Source organism: Sardina pilchardus, chromosome 9, assembly GCF_963854185.1.
Source record: "Sardina pilchardus chromosome 9, fSarPil1.1, whole genome shotgun sequence".
Classification (NCBI taxonomy): domain Eukaryota; kingdom Metazoa; phylum Chordata; class Actinopteri; order Clupeiformes; family Clupeidae; genus Sardina; species Sardina pilchardus.
The window spans coordinates 17,469,038-17,487,005 of record NC_085002.1 but is presented as its reverse complement, the minus strand read 5'-3'; the positions used below and the strand labels follow the sequence as shown (position 1 = coordinate 17,487,005).

The 17,968-nt window shown below is 44.4% G+C and overlaps 1 protein-coding gene across 1 annotated transcript in view; it reads right to left on the bottom strand.

Moving 5' to 3' along the window:
* The window catches only part of arhgef10la (Rho guanine nucleotide exchange factor (GEF) 10-like a), a 121,266-nt gene that overhangs the window by 8,069 nt on the left and 95,229 nt on the right, over window positions 1–17,968 (bottom strand). The window contains exons 22-25 of the mRNA XM_062544971.1: window positions 17,002–17,216; window positions 15,284–15,441; window positions 9,976–10,118; window positions 2,217–2,388 (exon numbers count right to left, since the gene is read on the bottom strand). Of these exons, the coding sequence (XP_062400955.1) occupies window positions 2,217–2,388; window positions 9,976–10,118; window positions 15,284–15,441; window positions 17,002–17,216 (688 nt within the window). The remainder of the gene's footprint in view (window positions 1–2,216; window positions 2,389–9,975; window positions 10,119–15,283; window positions 15,442–17,001; window positions 17,217–17,968) is intronic.

The following is a 17,968-nucleotide window of genomic DNA, read 5'->3' as shown; positions in this document are numbered from 1 at the left end:
ATATCAGATTCGTAGATCTATCATACACCAGGCATTTTCATTCACAGCAAAACTTTGTTCTATGCTGACCAACCAAAGAGGAATTCATTATACCACTGGGGGCCCCTTTATAAATTCCACAACACTACCAGAGGATGCCTTAAGTGACATGCTAATGACAAATGCTAGCACTCATGGGTTTCATTCTCTTTGCTACCATGCCTGTCCCTTAATTCAAGGTGCTGCAGGTTTGAGCAATGCCAGTGCGGAGGATGTCTCTGGATCAACAGATCCAGCAGGGAGCAACTGGCTGGTCTGTGGACCCTGAGGCGTGATGAGAGTGAGCATTCATGGACTGAAGTTCATTCTCGCTCCCAGAACTTGGACAGGGCCAGGGCTCTTTTGACATTTCCTGGCTTGGCACACTCTTTGGCAGGACACCGCACACACCCCGCATATTTAAACGGTGCATGGCTGCCCACGGTAGGAGACAATAGCCTGAAGGTTATGAAAACTTTTTTGGACATCACGGCCCTGATAAGTCCTCAGCCTCTACGCAACTCTCAAAGACTGAACAAATCTGTGGCACAGGGTCGGGGCCTTAACTTCAATGCTTCCTGCCTGTCTGGGCCATTCAAGATGTCCTTTCTGTCACAAGCTTCTGTTCCCCACTTCCAGACAGCCGGAATTGGTCGACTGAATGTATAGTCTGAAAAAATAGCTATTACAAAGATTCACAGAGAGTGTATCCTCTGATATTTTTGCTCCGCACAACCGATGATAGTTTGAGGTTGGGAGGAAAGAAATGGCCCCTCGTGTCTGAAGACAGCCTCAGACGCACTCAGGCCATTTGAAAACTGTGCCTCTCCACTGTTACATAATGACTGTTTACAGGAGCCAAGGCACAGATAGAGCTTCTGGGCTGCTGGAGGGTGGGGTGTGTGTGTGTGTGTGTGTGGGGGGGGGGGGTCACTGATTAATATTTCATCTGTTGAAGTGTTGGGGCAGCGTGCAGCGAGATCCGGAGGAGGTCTGCGGCGGCGTTTAGAGAATACAGACAGGGGCCCGAGATGATGCTGCGTGGAGGGAGGATGAAGGGGAGCTGGACGAGCTGCCTCTTTTCCCTTCTTCGTCAAAAAAGCAAAAATAACAAGAGCTACTGAAGAGAAAAAGAGAGAGAGAGAGAGAGAGAGAGAGAGAGAGAGAGAGAGAGAGAGAGAGAGAGAGAGAGACGGTGAAAAGCGACAGGGGAGGAAGCGAGAGGAAAGAGGGGAGGGTGGGAAGGAAGGAGTGAAAGAAAAGGGACAGATACAAAAGGGATGAGGCTGGCACATCACCAGCATGCCAGGGTTGTTGGAGTCAAGACAAGAGTGTTTCCATAGCAACCCCTGGAATGAACAGCTTTGTCTTCAGCGTAGAGCCACTCCTGCGTCACTTTTATTTATTTTTATTAACCTTCCCACCCCACCCCCAAACACACACACACACACACGCGCACACACACACACACACACGCACACACACACACACACACACACACACACACACACACACACACAAACTCAAACACACTCACTCCAACACCACAACATCTCACAAGCCTGTGGCGCCATTTTATCTCTCTGGAGTTTCAGGGCAGTTACTCATTTGGCCCTTGTCCCTAGAGCCAGAAACCGGAATAGCAGGTCCAGTGTGAACCGAACCTGAGTGAGTGTGTGTGTGTGTGTGTGTGTGTGTGTGTGTGTGTGTGTGTGTGTGTGTGTGTGTGTGTGTGTGTGTGTGTGTGTGTGTGTGTGTGTGTGTTTTCTAAATGAAGTGGCGACACAGTTTTGCTTAATTGCTGCCCCTTGAAAAATGCTCAGACAAAACAAGGCCAGGAGCCAGCTGACTTACTGATGCATGGCATGTGCTTCTCTTGCCGTGTTCACTCATGCAGAGAGGCAGTCACTAACATGGACTGGCTCAGAGACATCATATAAACACAAAAACACTGGCTCTGAAAGTCGAACAAATAGATTAAGTCTCATTTCATTGAAGCATATTAGAATATGCTCGATCGCCCCCAAATGATAATTCTTCTCCTCTGTGTGGATGTTGATTCTAGACAACCTCAACCTGTAGAGCACCACAGGACTACTACAGGACTAGCACTACAGAAAGAAGTGGTAAATAGACATGGTTTACTGTATTGAGCTGAACCGATTCCCCCACGACAGAAGCAACAAACACCAGCTTACTTGGGTGGTGGAATCCCGAGCGAGTGGAGATGTTGATCTCCTGCAGGTGCTCCAGGGTCTCCGTGTGGAACAGGCGGATGGAGGAGCCCTCGGAGAAGGCCATCCACACGCCACCGCCGGCCCGCACCATGTGCCCCACGCTGACCATCGGGTCCTGGTGCACCTCCACCCTCTGGAGGGGGAGATAGGAGCGGAGATGGAGGACCCAGGGGAGAGAGGAGGAGAAGGGAAGAGGCGGGGGGAGAGGGAGAGGGAGGGGGGCAGTAGAGGGAAGAGAGAAGAAATAGAGACTGTAGCATTACCATGGGAACCAAAGTGGAGTTTGAAACTGGCTCGAACTGGGCACTGCAGAGGCAAGAAAAATGTGTGCAGACAAAGAGTGCTCTGATGAATTTGACAGTGAATGAAAGGAAACCAGTTGGAGTTCATCCATTTGTTTTTGCTGTTACCTGACAACCCCTCTGTCACTCATACTGAAATCTAAAAGGACCAACTGTATGCAAACAGCCTCATTATTTTATAAATTAACTAATCAATTTCTATCACCTACATCAACATGACTTTAATTGACAATACTTTTTGAAAAGCTCATTAAAACTTCACTGGGGCTTAAGGTGGAGACAGCAAAGAAATCTGCATGCATCCTTAAATTCAAGGACACTACCATATAACCCAAATGAAGGCCACCGAATAATTATGTGTAAATATGCTCAAATTTCGACCTATGAAGCTGTGAAGCACTACACTGGTTTAAAAGTTCAAAGGTAATCCATAATAATATTTGTTCAACAAAGAATAAGCTCAATTTCCAAAAGATTACTCTTGTTCCATTCAACCGAAATAATATTTGAGTGTCACCGCAGCATAGCCTATGGTCTGTTGATCTCTCAAAGGGTGTATACCACCTCATAGGCAGAAACTTTCACCTGTATGAAGAAAAAAAAAAAAATGAAGAGTTCATCGAAAGTGTGAAGCCTCTCCAGTCTCTCGGACTTGCTTTTGAGTGACAGATAGCAACAAAGAGTTGTACATTGATCCTAAGCTAGTAGTGTTTAGCTGGATTGCTAGCCTAGCAAGCTAATGAACTCTTAAGCAGAAAAGCTTGCTTTGCTAATGAGAGCCAAGAATTGATCACTGCAGGGGGTATGAGTTTGACTGCTGTTTTGTTGTGTTGTCAAGAAAGAAAGTTAGAAAGAAAAATAGGTCTGATGCAATCAAACAAAGTGTGTCTGGTGTGAAAGTACCCACTTCAAAGGCTATTCAATAGTGTAAGGCTAGCAATTTGGATACCTAAACCAGTGGAGAGGTCTCAGGCTGACAAAAGAGCTGGCACTGCACACACTCGTGCCATTAGCATGACACCCACCAAATTTGAGAGCAGTCGGATGAGTGGTTCGAGAGTTATGCGTGGAACAGACAGACAGAGTGACACACAGACAGACGTTCCTTGCATTAATAGATAGATAATGAACTGGAAAGTCTCTGGTTTCAGCCTGTCACCCTGTTGAAGGTTTAACTCAATCCCAGGCCTCTAACTATATTTGTCTAAAGATAAATTAGGATCTGCTCCTCCATGTCTCCATGTGAGACATACCTGTACAGCATTGTCACTTGTAGAACAGTAAAGTGAACGCATATGACGCTTTTGTAACCTGGGATATTTGATGCAATCTCTGATGGGATGCTCTTAAATAACAAAGATGGTGATTCAGGGCATTCCTAGGTGAATGCCATCTATATGTTAATTATGTTTAGTTGTTTTTAGATAAAAGGGGAGACCATATTCTTCTCAGCTTCTCTTTCCTTTGGCTCTGTTCCATTCTGCCTCTTGATTTTTTGTCTGGTCTGCTGTTGGAGGTCTGTCTCTCTCTCTCAGATTGTTTTATCTGGAGAATTTTATATTCTAACTGGTTAAGTTTAAGTTTGTTATTCGGTTAGACTCGCTTTGTTTTTTCATTACTTTGTTACAGTATATTTACCTATCTGAGTTTTACCTTACATTCAATGTTAAGTGACATTGGCCACATTTACCTTTATGGTTTACTGATTGAGCATTTATATATTTCCTGCATGCCATGCCACTACTCTGCAATAGTTAATCATCTATTTGGTAATTATTCAAGGTCAAGTTCTTTATTTTATGGAGTCAGATTAATAATGGTTCCATGAAATATTATCACTGCTTCACTCGTCTAACGCTCAATACCCTATCAAACGTTTTCACAGCCAACACAATTCTTATCCTTCAGAGTGCATTGTTCCGTCTCTTAGCAAAGCCCTCTATTCCTCTCCTTCTCTGTCACTAAAAATGAGAACTATTGAATAAAGTATGTTGATAACGTCATATACCATTAAAAGTATGACAATGCACCAAGGTTGGCTATGTCTGTCTATGCCATTCATCAACTGAGAGTGGTGTATTGACATACTGTAGCATCCAAGCAAATCTTTCTACATTGCTAGAGGACACACAATAATCAGTATTGTGTTACGAAGCATACTCGGGCAATCTTGGGACTGGCGAAGTGCAAATCAACATGTTGACATAATTAGGACACAATGTGATAAAAAGCCCAGCGGACTCTAGAGCCTTCAGCCACTGGGCTTGCTGTGAGCAAATACTAATACAAGTAGAAGTTCTTCATGGCAATCCAACAGCAAGTCTGTCAATCATATTTCAGCTCTGTTTTTACTCTACTTCAACATGTGTCTATACCTTACAACCTGGTGATGTTTTGTTGCAGCTACATATCCTGTTCCAGGAGGGTGTGATATTTCGGGTTGCTGGTAAATTAGGCTACGGTCCAAGTGGCCAAGAGGTTGCACTAATGGAGCCCTCTTTGAAGGAGAAAGGGCTCTATGCCATGGTACTTCTGGAGACCTTTTGGCAGGCTAGCTTCTGGTCAGCCACAGGGTCAGTTTCCCTTTATTGATAGCTGTGAACCTCTTCTCACGTCGCTGGTGGAGTATGCCATAATGATTTACCCAGGGCCACTGCCAAGTGCAACTATTTGTGTTGGGTCTCTCTCTCTCTCTCTCTCTCTCTCTCTCTCTCTCTCTCTCTCTCTCTCTCTCTCTGTGGCTAAGTGGGCCCAGAGAAAAAAAAGTCAAGCAGGGCTTTACTCTTTGCGAACCCCCTCTCCTTGAAAAAAAAGTTTTATTTTTCCTCATTATGAGTTCTGCGACAATAATTTTCAATTCCTCAGCAGCCATGTGGGAAATGAGATCGTTTGGCACAACAGTCTTGACACAAGCTCTCGCGGAATCTAAACCCAGTGAAGCTGAGAGGCCACACAAGGTTTCCAAGGACTGCAGTTGTCCTCCAAACCAAAACTAAGACCCTGACTCAGGGAGAGGAGGAATCGGTGTAATGCAATGCCACACAGCTCCCCTGTACCTAACTCACAGAAGCGTTCGCTGGGGTGCGGAGGAGGGAGGAGGAGGGGGGGGGGTCTTTGGTGTGCGCATCCGTAATGAGGCACCCCAGAGGAAGCGTGTCGCGCCTTATCAAGGTTCTGCACGCTCCCCTCCGAGGTCCGCTACGGAAGACGGCAACCGACGGGAGCGCTATCACCGGCAGTTACCCAGGCGTTGGCCGCCAAGATTAGCCACGAGCAGCGCTGGGGTGGTGTGTGTGTGTTTGTGTGTGTGTGGTGTGTGTGTGTGTGTGTGTTAAGGGGGGTGGATAGGCGCAAATGCACCCTCCTTTTCTACCCACCCTCCAGAGGAGATGGATTACCACCTGTTTGTATGCCCTTGCCAGAGGGACCTCCTTTGTTTGAGAGCAGAGAGAGGAGTGGGGGGGACTTCTTTGATGTGTTTTCTCTTTTAATTGACTCCTCGGCAGTTGGGGTTCACTCCGCTAGGGCAGGCAAACACGTTGGGCTCCATTTTCATGCTCAAGCTCGGGCTCGCACAGAGAGGCAGCCAGTAAAAGAGAAAAATGAGGAAAGGGAACAATATCATTGTAGAGGGGACAAATGAGATTTGAGGAAAATGTCTCAGATGAAAAAAAAACAGATACACAACACTGAATACTGAATACACATGTGTATACTTCCTTGGTTTGTGCAAGGAAGTGTGTGTGAATGGGTGCACGCAAGCAAGCACGTGTAATTATAGACAACGATTAGACTCCTCTGTGAATGTGAGTCTGTCAATCTTATAAGAAGCCCTGCCTCAACCTTTCAGAACATCACTGTGCAGGAAGATGGTGACGCGTGTCTAAGTGGAATGTGCTTGACTGGTTCATAGCTGATGATTTATCCAACACATAAATTCTCTCTGCTGGTGCCGATAACACTGAAGGCCCCATCCTCAAATATACATTTCCATAACCTTTAACAGAAATGTAAACCCAAAGGAACAAATCACACTCTAAACACACATGAAGTAGAGTTCTTACCAACCAACAATCTGGTGAGTTGTATGTTTTCAGACATTCAGACTTTTACAAACTGATTAGTATTATGTTCGTCTCCTATGGGTTGTGGGTTTGCAAAGAATGGGATTCCAATACTGTATGTGTGGCCCATGTGAAATAAATGTTTTTGAGTTGCTAAAATCTATTCAGACAGTGTGAGGGACCATTCCACTTCAGCTGTCTAAGGACAAACAAAAGACTCTCAGGCGGCTACTGGCTAGTTCCTGCATGCCTTACTAGTTCCGGCAATGCCAAGTGCCTTGAGTCAAACCACAGGAGTAATGGCAGAGCCGACAGCTCCCTCTCAGTCACACTAAGCTCCGAATCCGCCGCCTTACCAGTCAGACATTAACGCTCTCGCAGCACGAATCCCCCCGATCCTCCGCCGCCTCGGCGGGAAAAGTGGAAAGCCCTCGATGCGAGGGGAATTCTCACCCTCCGATTAGCCCCCCATTTAACCGAGTGACAAGGTGCATCTGTGCTTAAAAAAGCCCTCAAATCCAAAAGGGTATGGCGCCTCTCTCTGTGATGGGGCCTGCCTCGCCTGGGTGATAAGGGGGGAGGGGGAGTTTACTGGGAGGGGGTCGGAAAGAGAGGGAGAAAGAGCAAGTCCCAGCGGTCTAGTGTGATCAAAGCGGCTTCATCCACAGCGGTCCAGACTCATTAAGCCCTGGCTGCCAAGATCAGACGGTGTTTGTGTGCAGATTTCCTTGAGTTTGAGTTTGTTCTGATGCCATGGAGCAGACATAAAGAGATAGAGGATGAGGAGAGATGGAGGGAGGAGGGAGAGAGAAAGAAAGAAAGAGAGAGAGAGAAAGAGGAAGAGAAATGATTCTCTCCGTATAATCATATTTGAACAAACTAAGGGTAAATGCTGCATGTTTATGTGAGGAGTGTGGATGCATATGTGCATGTGTGTGTTTGTCTAAGTATGTCTACAGTATGTGCATTCAATCTAGTAAATATTGGTTGGTATGCTTGTTTTAAGTATTATAGATGCACAGGTCCTTTGGTAAATAAAATGAACAAACTGGAAAATCCCCCGTTCTTATCAATAAATATCTTTGTGCAATCACTCAAACTTTAAGCACAAGTTTAATTGTTTTGCAACTGCCTATGGCCTATAGGTTTTTAATGTTTTTGACAATTTCTTAGAGATGATGGTATAATGTTGCCTGATGTAGCCATACATAATTCTATTCATCATTTGTCTGATACTGTTTGATTGGGACATGATTGTGGGGCGTGTCTCAACTGATTTTGCAGGGAAAATGTCACTTCAGTCAACTGAACATACCAATTAGAACAACAAAATAGCCTATACCGTGAAACCTGTTAAGGGAACAGCCAAAATACTGTTTGTCTCGACAAATGCTTTAATCTCGGTTTCCTGATCCTTTTTATATATATATATATTCTATTGTCAATATATTGTAAAACAGATTTGATAGCGAACAAACAAAATCAACTGAAGCGTTTTCAGGCAACATGATAGACTTGGCACCATTGTTCATTGGGATAATTGTATAAAGCGCGCCCAGACAATTTGGCTGGTGCACACTGGTGCGAGCTTGATTGGTTAAAACTTGGTAAAAACTATCGGCATCCTGCTATGGAAGACTATCGACTGAATTGCAAGGTTAAACACTGCTTTTTATATTTGGACTTGTTTTAAATGACAAGTGATGTACAGACATGAGGGTATGGGATCAAATGTATTGAATGCCTCCAGCTCCTTTCCCTGAGTGATGGCCTGGTTTGAATGGCCATGCTGACACTGTGGGGCAGCTTCCGAGATCAGAAATCATCCAGGAATTGATCGGAGGAGACAGTGGTTGATGCACAGTCGGTAATTGAGCTGACTATTTTCCTCTATAAGAACTTGTTTATTCATGAAGATTCAGCATCCATTTATGCCGCACTCTTCTTGCTTTTCCAAATAACATATTCAAGTCCAAGTGCATCCCTAATTAGTATGTAGGTGTGTATGCATGGGCTTTCTGTCCTGCAGGATAAAGATGGATAGAACAGTAGTGATGAGGTGCGTTGATCCTCAGCCATCCACGTGGACTAAAAGATGTTTACTGTTCATGGAGCACAGCATGGGCTCCAGGCAGGTCTGCCTATTTGCACCACATTCCACTCTTTGCTTAGTAGTCTGAGTCAATAACTGCCCTTTCCAGCCTGCTGACTCAAGCTGAGAGCCACTGAACACAAAACAGCCCTCACCTGGAAAAACACAGACACGAAGCATGCAGGCAAGAATAGAGGGATATCGAGACAGAGAGAAAGAGGGACACAGAGACACAGAGAGAAAGAGAGCAAGAGAAAGAGTGAGAGAGAGAGAGAGATAGAGAGAGAGAGAGAGAGAGAGAGGGGAGAGATCCATACAAAGGGGTCAGTCATCACAGCATGAATGGGGAGAGGATTGTCCTAGAAGCCCAGTGTGGCTCCCCTGCCACCATCTTCCCCTGTAAGGCCAAAGCCACATGAGCATGTCTGCCGTTTCACCCGGCAGCTCCACTGAAGCCTGTGCTCAAGGCCCCAGCACCAACACGGCCCTGGGAGGGACCCGCGCTGCCCCAGTGTAGTTAAAGGCCTGCACTTAACCCCAGAGAGAGCCAGAGAGTCAGGGGAGCGGAGGAGGAGACAGGGGGGTGGCAGAAGGGGGGAAGACGAATGGATAATAGACAGATCCTAAAACATTGTCTCCTCCCAAGCATCCCCCCCCTCCTCCCTCCTTTCCTTCCTCGCTTGGCCAGCTTGACAGCTGGCACCCCATCCGTGGACGATCAAACCGTGCAGGCACTAAGCGAATCGAAAAGTCACTGCCACTGCTCAAAGCTGCTCTCTGGAGGAACTTCCCACCAAAAAATCCTGCCCTGTCCACAAATCCGGGGAAAAGTGCAAACTGGCTGTGTGTTACCGAAGGCTAGACAGAGAAACAAATTCCCTGAACTGCATCCTCAGTGGCTGGTATCAGCGGGCTTGACTCCTGATTCCTGTTTTAATGGCCCCGGGCTAAGAGCGAGTAGTGGTGTTGGGAACATTTGCTCCGACTCTACATCCATAGTCATGTGGGAGGGGGGGAAAAAGCACCAGACAAACCCCACAGCAGCAGATTGAAAGAAGGCAAAACAGCTTAAGGTGGTTGGGTAAAAAAGAAAAGAGAAAACCATGTGTGGTTGAATTGATCCTCACCTACAGTACAATCTCATGTCAGTCTAGATATGAGGTGAATTTCATCGTGCTATCTCTTCCCCTAAGATACACTATCTATGGGATATGTAAGTGGATGGGGCTTTGGGGTAGCTGTCGAATTATTTCCATTCTCACCTTAGTAGCGAGGCTAGAGCAGTCGATCACAGATACCGAGTTGCCACAGCTGGCCCACACACAGTCCTCCAGGGCCAGCAGCGTCCTCACAGGGTTTGGTCCGACGCTCACTTTCCTGCAAGACGCGGGATCCCATAATTCACCTGTCAAAACAACAACGATGGCCAGGGTCAGAACAATTACATTTGGACTGTAATAGTGGAGATGATATCACACATGTTTATGAGATGAGTACCAATCAGTTGCATCGCTGATCCAGTACAATCTCACCCAGTTAAGTCAGTACAGTTCGAGCTTGGGAAATGCTGTATAAAACGCTTGTTACAGTGTAATTAACATGTTATTACACAAAAATAACTATAATGGTTGAATCTTGTGCCAAGTCCTACATCTTAAGTGTTCTGAAACATCCTTGTGATAGTGCTACAAGTGGCCTTTTTTGACAGTTTTCCTCTGTGGTCTTATTAGACATCTTTCCAAAGTAGAAATAGTTGTTGCAACCAATAACAAGCAATTAAAGGAACTACTAGTAATCAATAGTCACAGACTACTCACCAATGGCAATATGTACATGATGTAAGAGAGTGTAAAGTAACATTCCCACAAATAACCCATACTGAATAGTTAGCCATCAAATGGTGTGGAGCACAGTGAGGAACAAAGACAAAGGCTACATGGTGAAATCTTGGAGAGCAGAGAGCTGCCAGAATAAGAGGGAACCTTGCCCCATCAAACTAATGATAATTCAAAATGAAGAGTCATGTTCTAGACCTCACATCCTGTCTTGAGACAGCACACACTCACAGAATGCTCTGGCCTACTCAATGCAAGAATATTAAAGGTGCGAGAAATGTCCAACTTAATACAGACAGCCCAAGGGAGAGAGCCCAGAAAGATGAGAAAGTGTGGGACATTGAAAATCTGTAAGCCTTCACACAGACGGTTATTCATATTATAGCTTCGGCACTGCTTGAAACACTGGAGCCAATAGCTGTGCCATTTTAATATGCACCGGCAACCGATGTTCCGTTTTTGCCCTTGAGCAAGATACAGTATTTAAACCAAATTGGTGCTTTTAAGAGTCGAGCATAAAGCCTTGTCTGCCTAAAATTAAAATAATTACTGCTTGCGCAAGTCTTGGACTGTGATATTAGTGTACGAAGTGCACCAAGCAGCGGAGAATAAACACGTTTGTGGGCGACACTACGAGAGCCGCGTGGCGAGGTTCTGAATCAGCGGTGTTAGTGTTAGCCTGCCAGTTGGGTAATCATCCAAGCCCACACCCCTCCTTTCCTCTCCCAGCCCTCAAACCAAAGGCGACCTTCTTCCTTTGAGTTTTAATCAGAAGGTGCACATTACAACCTCTATTGAAGACATTATAAAACACATTACATAAGTGTGCTCTCTTTCTCTCTCTCTCTCTCTTTCCTTCGACTGTGTTAATGAAGTAAAATTAGGAAAGGATGTGCGCTGAGGCATTTAATTAACATTGGGAGTTGTTTATTTCTTGCTTTTGAAACCAGAACAGCAGCACAATGGCTTCCAACTTCCCCAGGTTAATTGGCTGGCATAATCTAAATGTCAGTCTTCGTCCTTTAACTTTCAGAGTGTCTCCTCAGATATCATTGAAGGGCAACGCCAATTTCTCTACAGTCACTTGGCAAAGATGGCTATGGGGAGGGGGGGACAGGCCACAATACATACAGTATATCTGAATTCAGCCTCGTCTGTAATAACTGACTTTTAATATAGCCTAAGTTGTGAAAGCAATAAAGGATATCACACAAGTGCAAGTAAATGCACACATACACACACACACACACACACACACACACACACACACACACACACACACACACACACACACACACACACACACACACATACATATATACACACACACACACACACACACACACACACACACACACACACACACACACACACAACTTTCAGAACAAAATTCCCAGTGGTGTTCCATTCATGAGGCTTTTATTGCTCATGTGGGTGTTATTTATTTATCACTTCAGAGAATGTTATTTATTTATCACTTTTTTATATTCAACTCAATATCCATGGCATATTGCACAATACCCAACATTACTTTTCACACTCTAGAACATAAAAGTCCTCACTGTTACCCCGACTAGCAGCTCCATGACTGAACACATGGCGATTTTCCCAGGCACAGTCAAATGGGCTGCAATAGACATTCGCAATCTATGTAAACATCCCTCAGAAGCGAACCGTATGTTTCTGAACCTCTATACGCTCCTCATTCTAAAAGGGAAATGCGCAGCTCAGCGACACTAATCTTAAACATCTCCACAGAGCTCAGCAAACATCACCCTATGCCAAGTCCCTCTGTGTCACATTTCACCATGTGTGTCCTTTTTCTTGCAAATACACTGACATTACACAAGTAGTGATATTTAATCCATGCAAGAGTGAGGCAACAAATCGATCTAGTCTTTTTGCCTCAGTGGAAAAAGTGAGTTGGCATCTGCATTTTGCATTGGCAGGTGAGAGGGAAAAGCTGGGGTCAGTCTTATTGTGACTCACCTGTCACTCTTTGAGCAGGTGTGGATGTTATGTGTGTGTGTGTGTGTGTGAAATTTGTGTTTGTGTGAGTGTGTGTGCGCGTGAGCGTGCGTGTGCGTGTGGTGAGTTAGCGGAGACCCCTTGCAGTATTTTACACTTGAGTGAGCATGCCAAGCATGCAACAATCCCTCTATCCTAAACACACTAGTGCTGGGCGGTATACCGGTTCACACCGAATACCGGTGTATATTTTCGTTATGATATGAATTTTTAATATACCGCCATACCGGTGTATTTGATTACACTGTGGGCGGAATGCTGCGTCGCGCGTCATTGTTTCAGACGGGACCCTTTTCAGTGTTGCGCTTCTAAACACGCATGGAGAAAGTAAACAGTGGAGCCTGTAGCACAAGACACCTCACGTTTTCCCTTTAATAATGATGCAGAAGGCTTATTTGTTCCTTTGCTAAGGGATTTATTTACGGGTGTTGCACAGAATACCTTAAATTGTTCCCCTAGTTAAAGAAAGCATCACTGGTCTTAATAATCTACATTGAAAGGGATTTTCCAGTAGGCAAAAAAAACCAAAAGAGTGTTCACCGCTCTAACTAGCTAGCTGGCTAGTAGGCGAACTCACCGAACACAGGAAAGCTTTATGCTCTTATAATTCATCTTACCTTAATAAGATTCGCTGAAATTATCCAAGTAGCAAGTAAAACATGTTACAGACATGAACTGAACAATACTAGATGGTTAGTTAGTCATGATCTTGACTGTCATCAGTGCACTGAAACGAACTTTTGCGTTTACATTTTGCTTAGCGAACCGTAACATGATAGGCTAACAAGACATTCACGTGAATTCTGTAAACGTTAGCCTACCACTAACGTTATGTGTAGAGCACACAATAACAACACGGCATGATTCTGATGGGCCTATATTTGACAGAGTAGGCATATTAGCGGAGCAGTCTCTTCACTTAGTCACTTGTTTTATATCTCCTTTTTATATTTACTTGAAAACAGTGTACTTGGGCTTGAACTTGAAGTTTAAGTATTTGCACTACTTTTTGTGTGGGTTTGTGCAATTTGCATAGTAAAAGTTCTGTATTTTGACTGCAATTGCCCATTAGAATCATGAGTGCCTCTTTGTAAACAGCATCATGGCCATGCAACCTGTAATACTACTACTAGTGTGGAATTATTCTACAATATTCACTCATCATGACAGTAAAATAGGCCATCCTAAGCCAATCTACTGCAGTAATTCCTTGGTCAACCCATAGAAAATGTTGCGAACACCTGATTATGCATGGAAAAAAAAATACCGTCATATACCGTGAAACCGTCAGAATTTTGAAAAATACCGTGATATACATTTTTGGCCATACCGCCCAGCACTAAAACACACACACACACACACACACACACACACACACACACACACACACACACACACACACACACAGACAGCATCAAGTCTCAATCCCATGACCATTGATCATGTGTGCAAAAGGGAAACAGTCCTGTAGGAAACATGACAGCTTCCTTACCTCACACATTTAGAAATTAAAGCACACGGGAACATGAAAAAAGACACCTGAGAGCATGGAGGAAAAAGGTGAGAGAGAGGGAGAGGATGTCAAGAGACAGGGGAGAGAGAGAGAGAGAGAGAGAGAGAGAAACAAAAGCCAGAAAGAGACTCGTGTAGAGAAATTGTATTAAAACAGAGAGAGAGCAAAATTGAGACAGAGTGTGTGTGTGAAAGAGAGTGAAAGAGAGTGAGAGTGTGAGAGAGACAGAGGGAGAGAGAGAGAGTTGTACTTTGGCAACACTGTACCTACAGTCATGCTAATAAAGCAACCTTGAATTGAATTGAATTGAATTGAATTGAGAGAGAAAGAGAGAAAGAGAGAAGACATTTTGCTCTCAGGACAATGCTTTATTCTTTAGCTTTTTACCTGACTAATAACTATCATGACGAAGTGCAAGCGGTCCTTGCTAACCACATTTCAATGGGTCTCCATTTTCTCGCCTTCAGTAATCTTATTCAATTCCAAACCTTTTAGCAAACATCACATAAAGACCACTTTCCTTATACCGCAGAAAAAGCATGATCATTTACACATTTTTGCCCATGGTCTCATATTGTTCGTCATATATGTTCCTTACTGTGCTGTCCTTGTGGAGCCAAATGTGTTTAAATGGCCTTTATTCCAGTCCAGCTAAATGAGCTCAAAAACTCTCGCAGACCCAAATGTACTGCACAGCAGAAACATTTTTAGTGAAAGAACTCCTGTATGGATGAAGTTGCTAACAGTTCCTTGTGTCCTCGTATCAAATGTCCATCTTACAGGACATTTTTGACACATATATAGGCTAAGCATATCTATCAAATGAATAATTTAAAACACGTTGGCTATGTTGTAGCTAATGATTTTGGAAATTATCAAATTGGGTAAAAGTAACACCTCAGAGCAGCTCATGACAAAGTGATTAGGTTTGTTGTTTGCACAATGTGTTGGTAGGAGTGTCTTCGAGACCAGACAGTGGTATACTATTGCATCCTGTGATATAATCCTTCTTGATCAAACTGTAACACTGTATTTTAAATGTATCTCAAAAACCTTTCTGCTGAGTCTCCGGTATCCCTCGATATCAATGCGGAAAAAAGATTTACATAGAGGCTAAAAGGTGTGTGCTGAATGAGTCAGAATGTCAATGAACGTTGGTCTCAAAGGCCAACATGCACAAGGTAAAGATCTCACCTCCATTGTGGCGCTGGTACACCAGCACTGTGCCGTCCCTTAGCCCAGCGAACAGGCAGTTGGCCGAGTGCTTGAGACACAGGACAGGGCAGCCCACAGGGTTGCGGAAGGTCAGGAGACACTGGGCGGCCGTGTCCACACTGCCGTACACCAGGATGCTTGGGAGAGAACACACACGAGAAACTAATGAGGGTACAGTATGAACTTCAGAAGAAGGGAGAGAGATAGTGAGAGAGGGGGGGGTAGAAAGAAAGAGAGAAAGAAAGAAAGAAAGAAAGAAAGAAAGAAACAGAGAGAGAGAGATTGCTGGTCAGGACTTGAGGTCATTGCCTAAGTAGCTCAGAAAACAGACAGACTAAGATGTGCTTCTTGTTTTTTTGTCTTGTATGTCTGAATCTCGACTAGTCAGCAAGAAATAATAATCTACACATGGCCTGTTGCGTTCCACTCTAAAAAAAAAAAAAGCAAGGCCATGTCCTTGCTTTCCCATTACACATTTCTCTGCATACCAAAACAACTGAAAAATGAATAATTCGGCGATGTTACCTTTCCATCACTTCTTTCTGGAGTTGTAAGCAAAAGCCACATCTCACTCTTTTTTTCTTGCGATAGAAACTATTGACTTCCTCTCCTCGACTGAACTTGTAAATGTGAGCACCAGTGGATGCGGGAAACCAGATAAAGTGGGTACCATCTCTCCAGGCTGGGAGGGAAACACAATTGTCTTGGGTGTTGTGGTTTCCTCAAATATTGACTGTCATGTTGTCTTTGCTATTAGGTCTCACAGAAGCAGGAGGGGGATAAGGCTTGAATACAAATGATGCTGAATACATTACGGGACTGGATTGTTATGAGGGGGAAAGAATCAGCATAACACGCCGGCAAAAAAAATCAACACAAACATGCAGAGAGTGTGAGCTTGTGTATCCAAAATAATTACAGAGAGTTCTGAAAAGAGTTTGGGGTTTTTTTCCTCTATTTTTTTTTGACACTCCTACCCCACAAATCTGAACAACACATCTAGACTTCCAGACAGTCTGTCTAATGCTGTTTTCATTCAATGACAACGCCAGTTAAGGTTGACGACGCAAAACTGCAGCAGTATACCAAATCATCAACAAACACGGCACCAAAAATCACAAGACAAAAACAAAGCATTGTGCCAGTTGTGGTGCTCTGAACTCAGATGAAGACAAAAATGATCAGATTTTAGTCACCATTTTTGATCCAAGATTTTATTTAGGCACAGTAGCAGTCACCTAGCCTGGCCCCACCCATCCAGATCTTCTTTCAGGGATATCTAGTCTGGAACACCATAGTTCATAACCGTTTCCCTCAGAAAAGAAAAAAAAAGGCCAATCGGCGACAAGAGAGGAAGACGAAACCAAAACATAAGCAGCAACACCTGCAAACGTCAAAAAAACGCAGTTGGAAAAATGTCTACAGCAAAAGTAAACCCACATACATTGCTCCCTGACTGTTGGTGTTGTTTATTGCCAGTTTCCCAATCAAGAGTTACCAGACTGTGAAACGCTGGCTGGGCTACTTCAAATAGACTAACCCAGAGATGACCGGAGCACTCAGATTACTAAATAACTTATTGTGGTGCACAAAAGACTGACGTTTCGATGCACTGCGTCTTCCTCAGAGTCAAAAAAGTTACCAGACTGTATTCGCTTTGTAAATGAGTTCGGACATTTCCAGGCTATAGTGGTTACCTGCCATCGTCCAGGCCGGCACAGATCGTGTTGCCTATGCCCACCGGGCTCCTCTGGTCCTCGGCATCCATCTCCTCTGGAGGGGCGGGCTCTGGAACGTACTCTAGGCAGAGGACCGGGGCGCCCACCTGGAAGGTCTTCACGGCCCGCGGCGTGGGCCGGTTCAGGGAGAAGATCTCCACCTGGCCCTGGCTGGAGTCGCCACCGCTGGCCACCTGCAGGGATGTCACCAGTGGGGAGAGGTGTGGAGAAGAGAAGAAAAGGGAGGCGAGGAGAGGGGCAGATGGGGTGGGGTATGAGGGGAGGTGAGGGGAGGAGAGGAGAGGAGAGTAAAGAGAAAAGGGAAGGAGAGGAGAGGAGGAGAGGTGAACGCCTGATAGAGTTGTTATGCAGATCTAAAAGCAGCCTCACGCCAGAGAAACTTAGTTTAGTTTTTACTTTTGAACACTCCCTGTGTGGTTCATTGTCTACATCCTTCATCTCTCAGAAATTGCCTTCAATTCCCAGACACAGGCTATTTATTCTCCCACAGACGATGAACACCATTAGCTCTGTGGCCTCAGAAATCAGGGCATAAATATTCTCCACTGTTTCCACATTGATCATTGAAAATGGGATTTCTTTTGGTGGTGACCTTTGTACATCTTTCTCTCTGATCCCATGCAGTCATTTGGCAAAACAATCTGTTAGCGACGTCTTCTTCATTAGCACAGAGTCACTATGCAGATCGGAATTGGAATTGTACGTGAAAAGGTCAGATTGTGAATAGTAAGTTCCTGACCTTCAAATATTAAAATTGATCTCATAATATCAAACAGCATCCCCATAAGGACGTTCATAAATGTCTTGCCAAGTTTGCCATGAAAGGTTGAAAACTCTAACTGGAAAGGGAGTATTCTAGAACTATTCTGGTAATATTACCCAGACCTAGTAGCAAAAATAATACAAAAAAATAAATAAATAAATA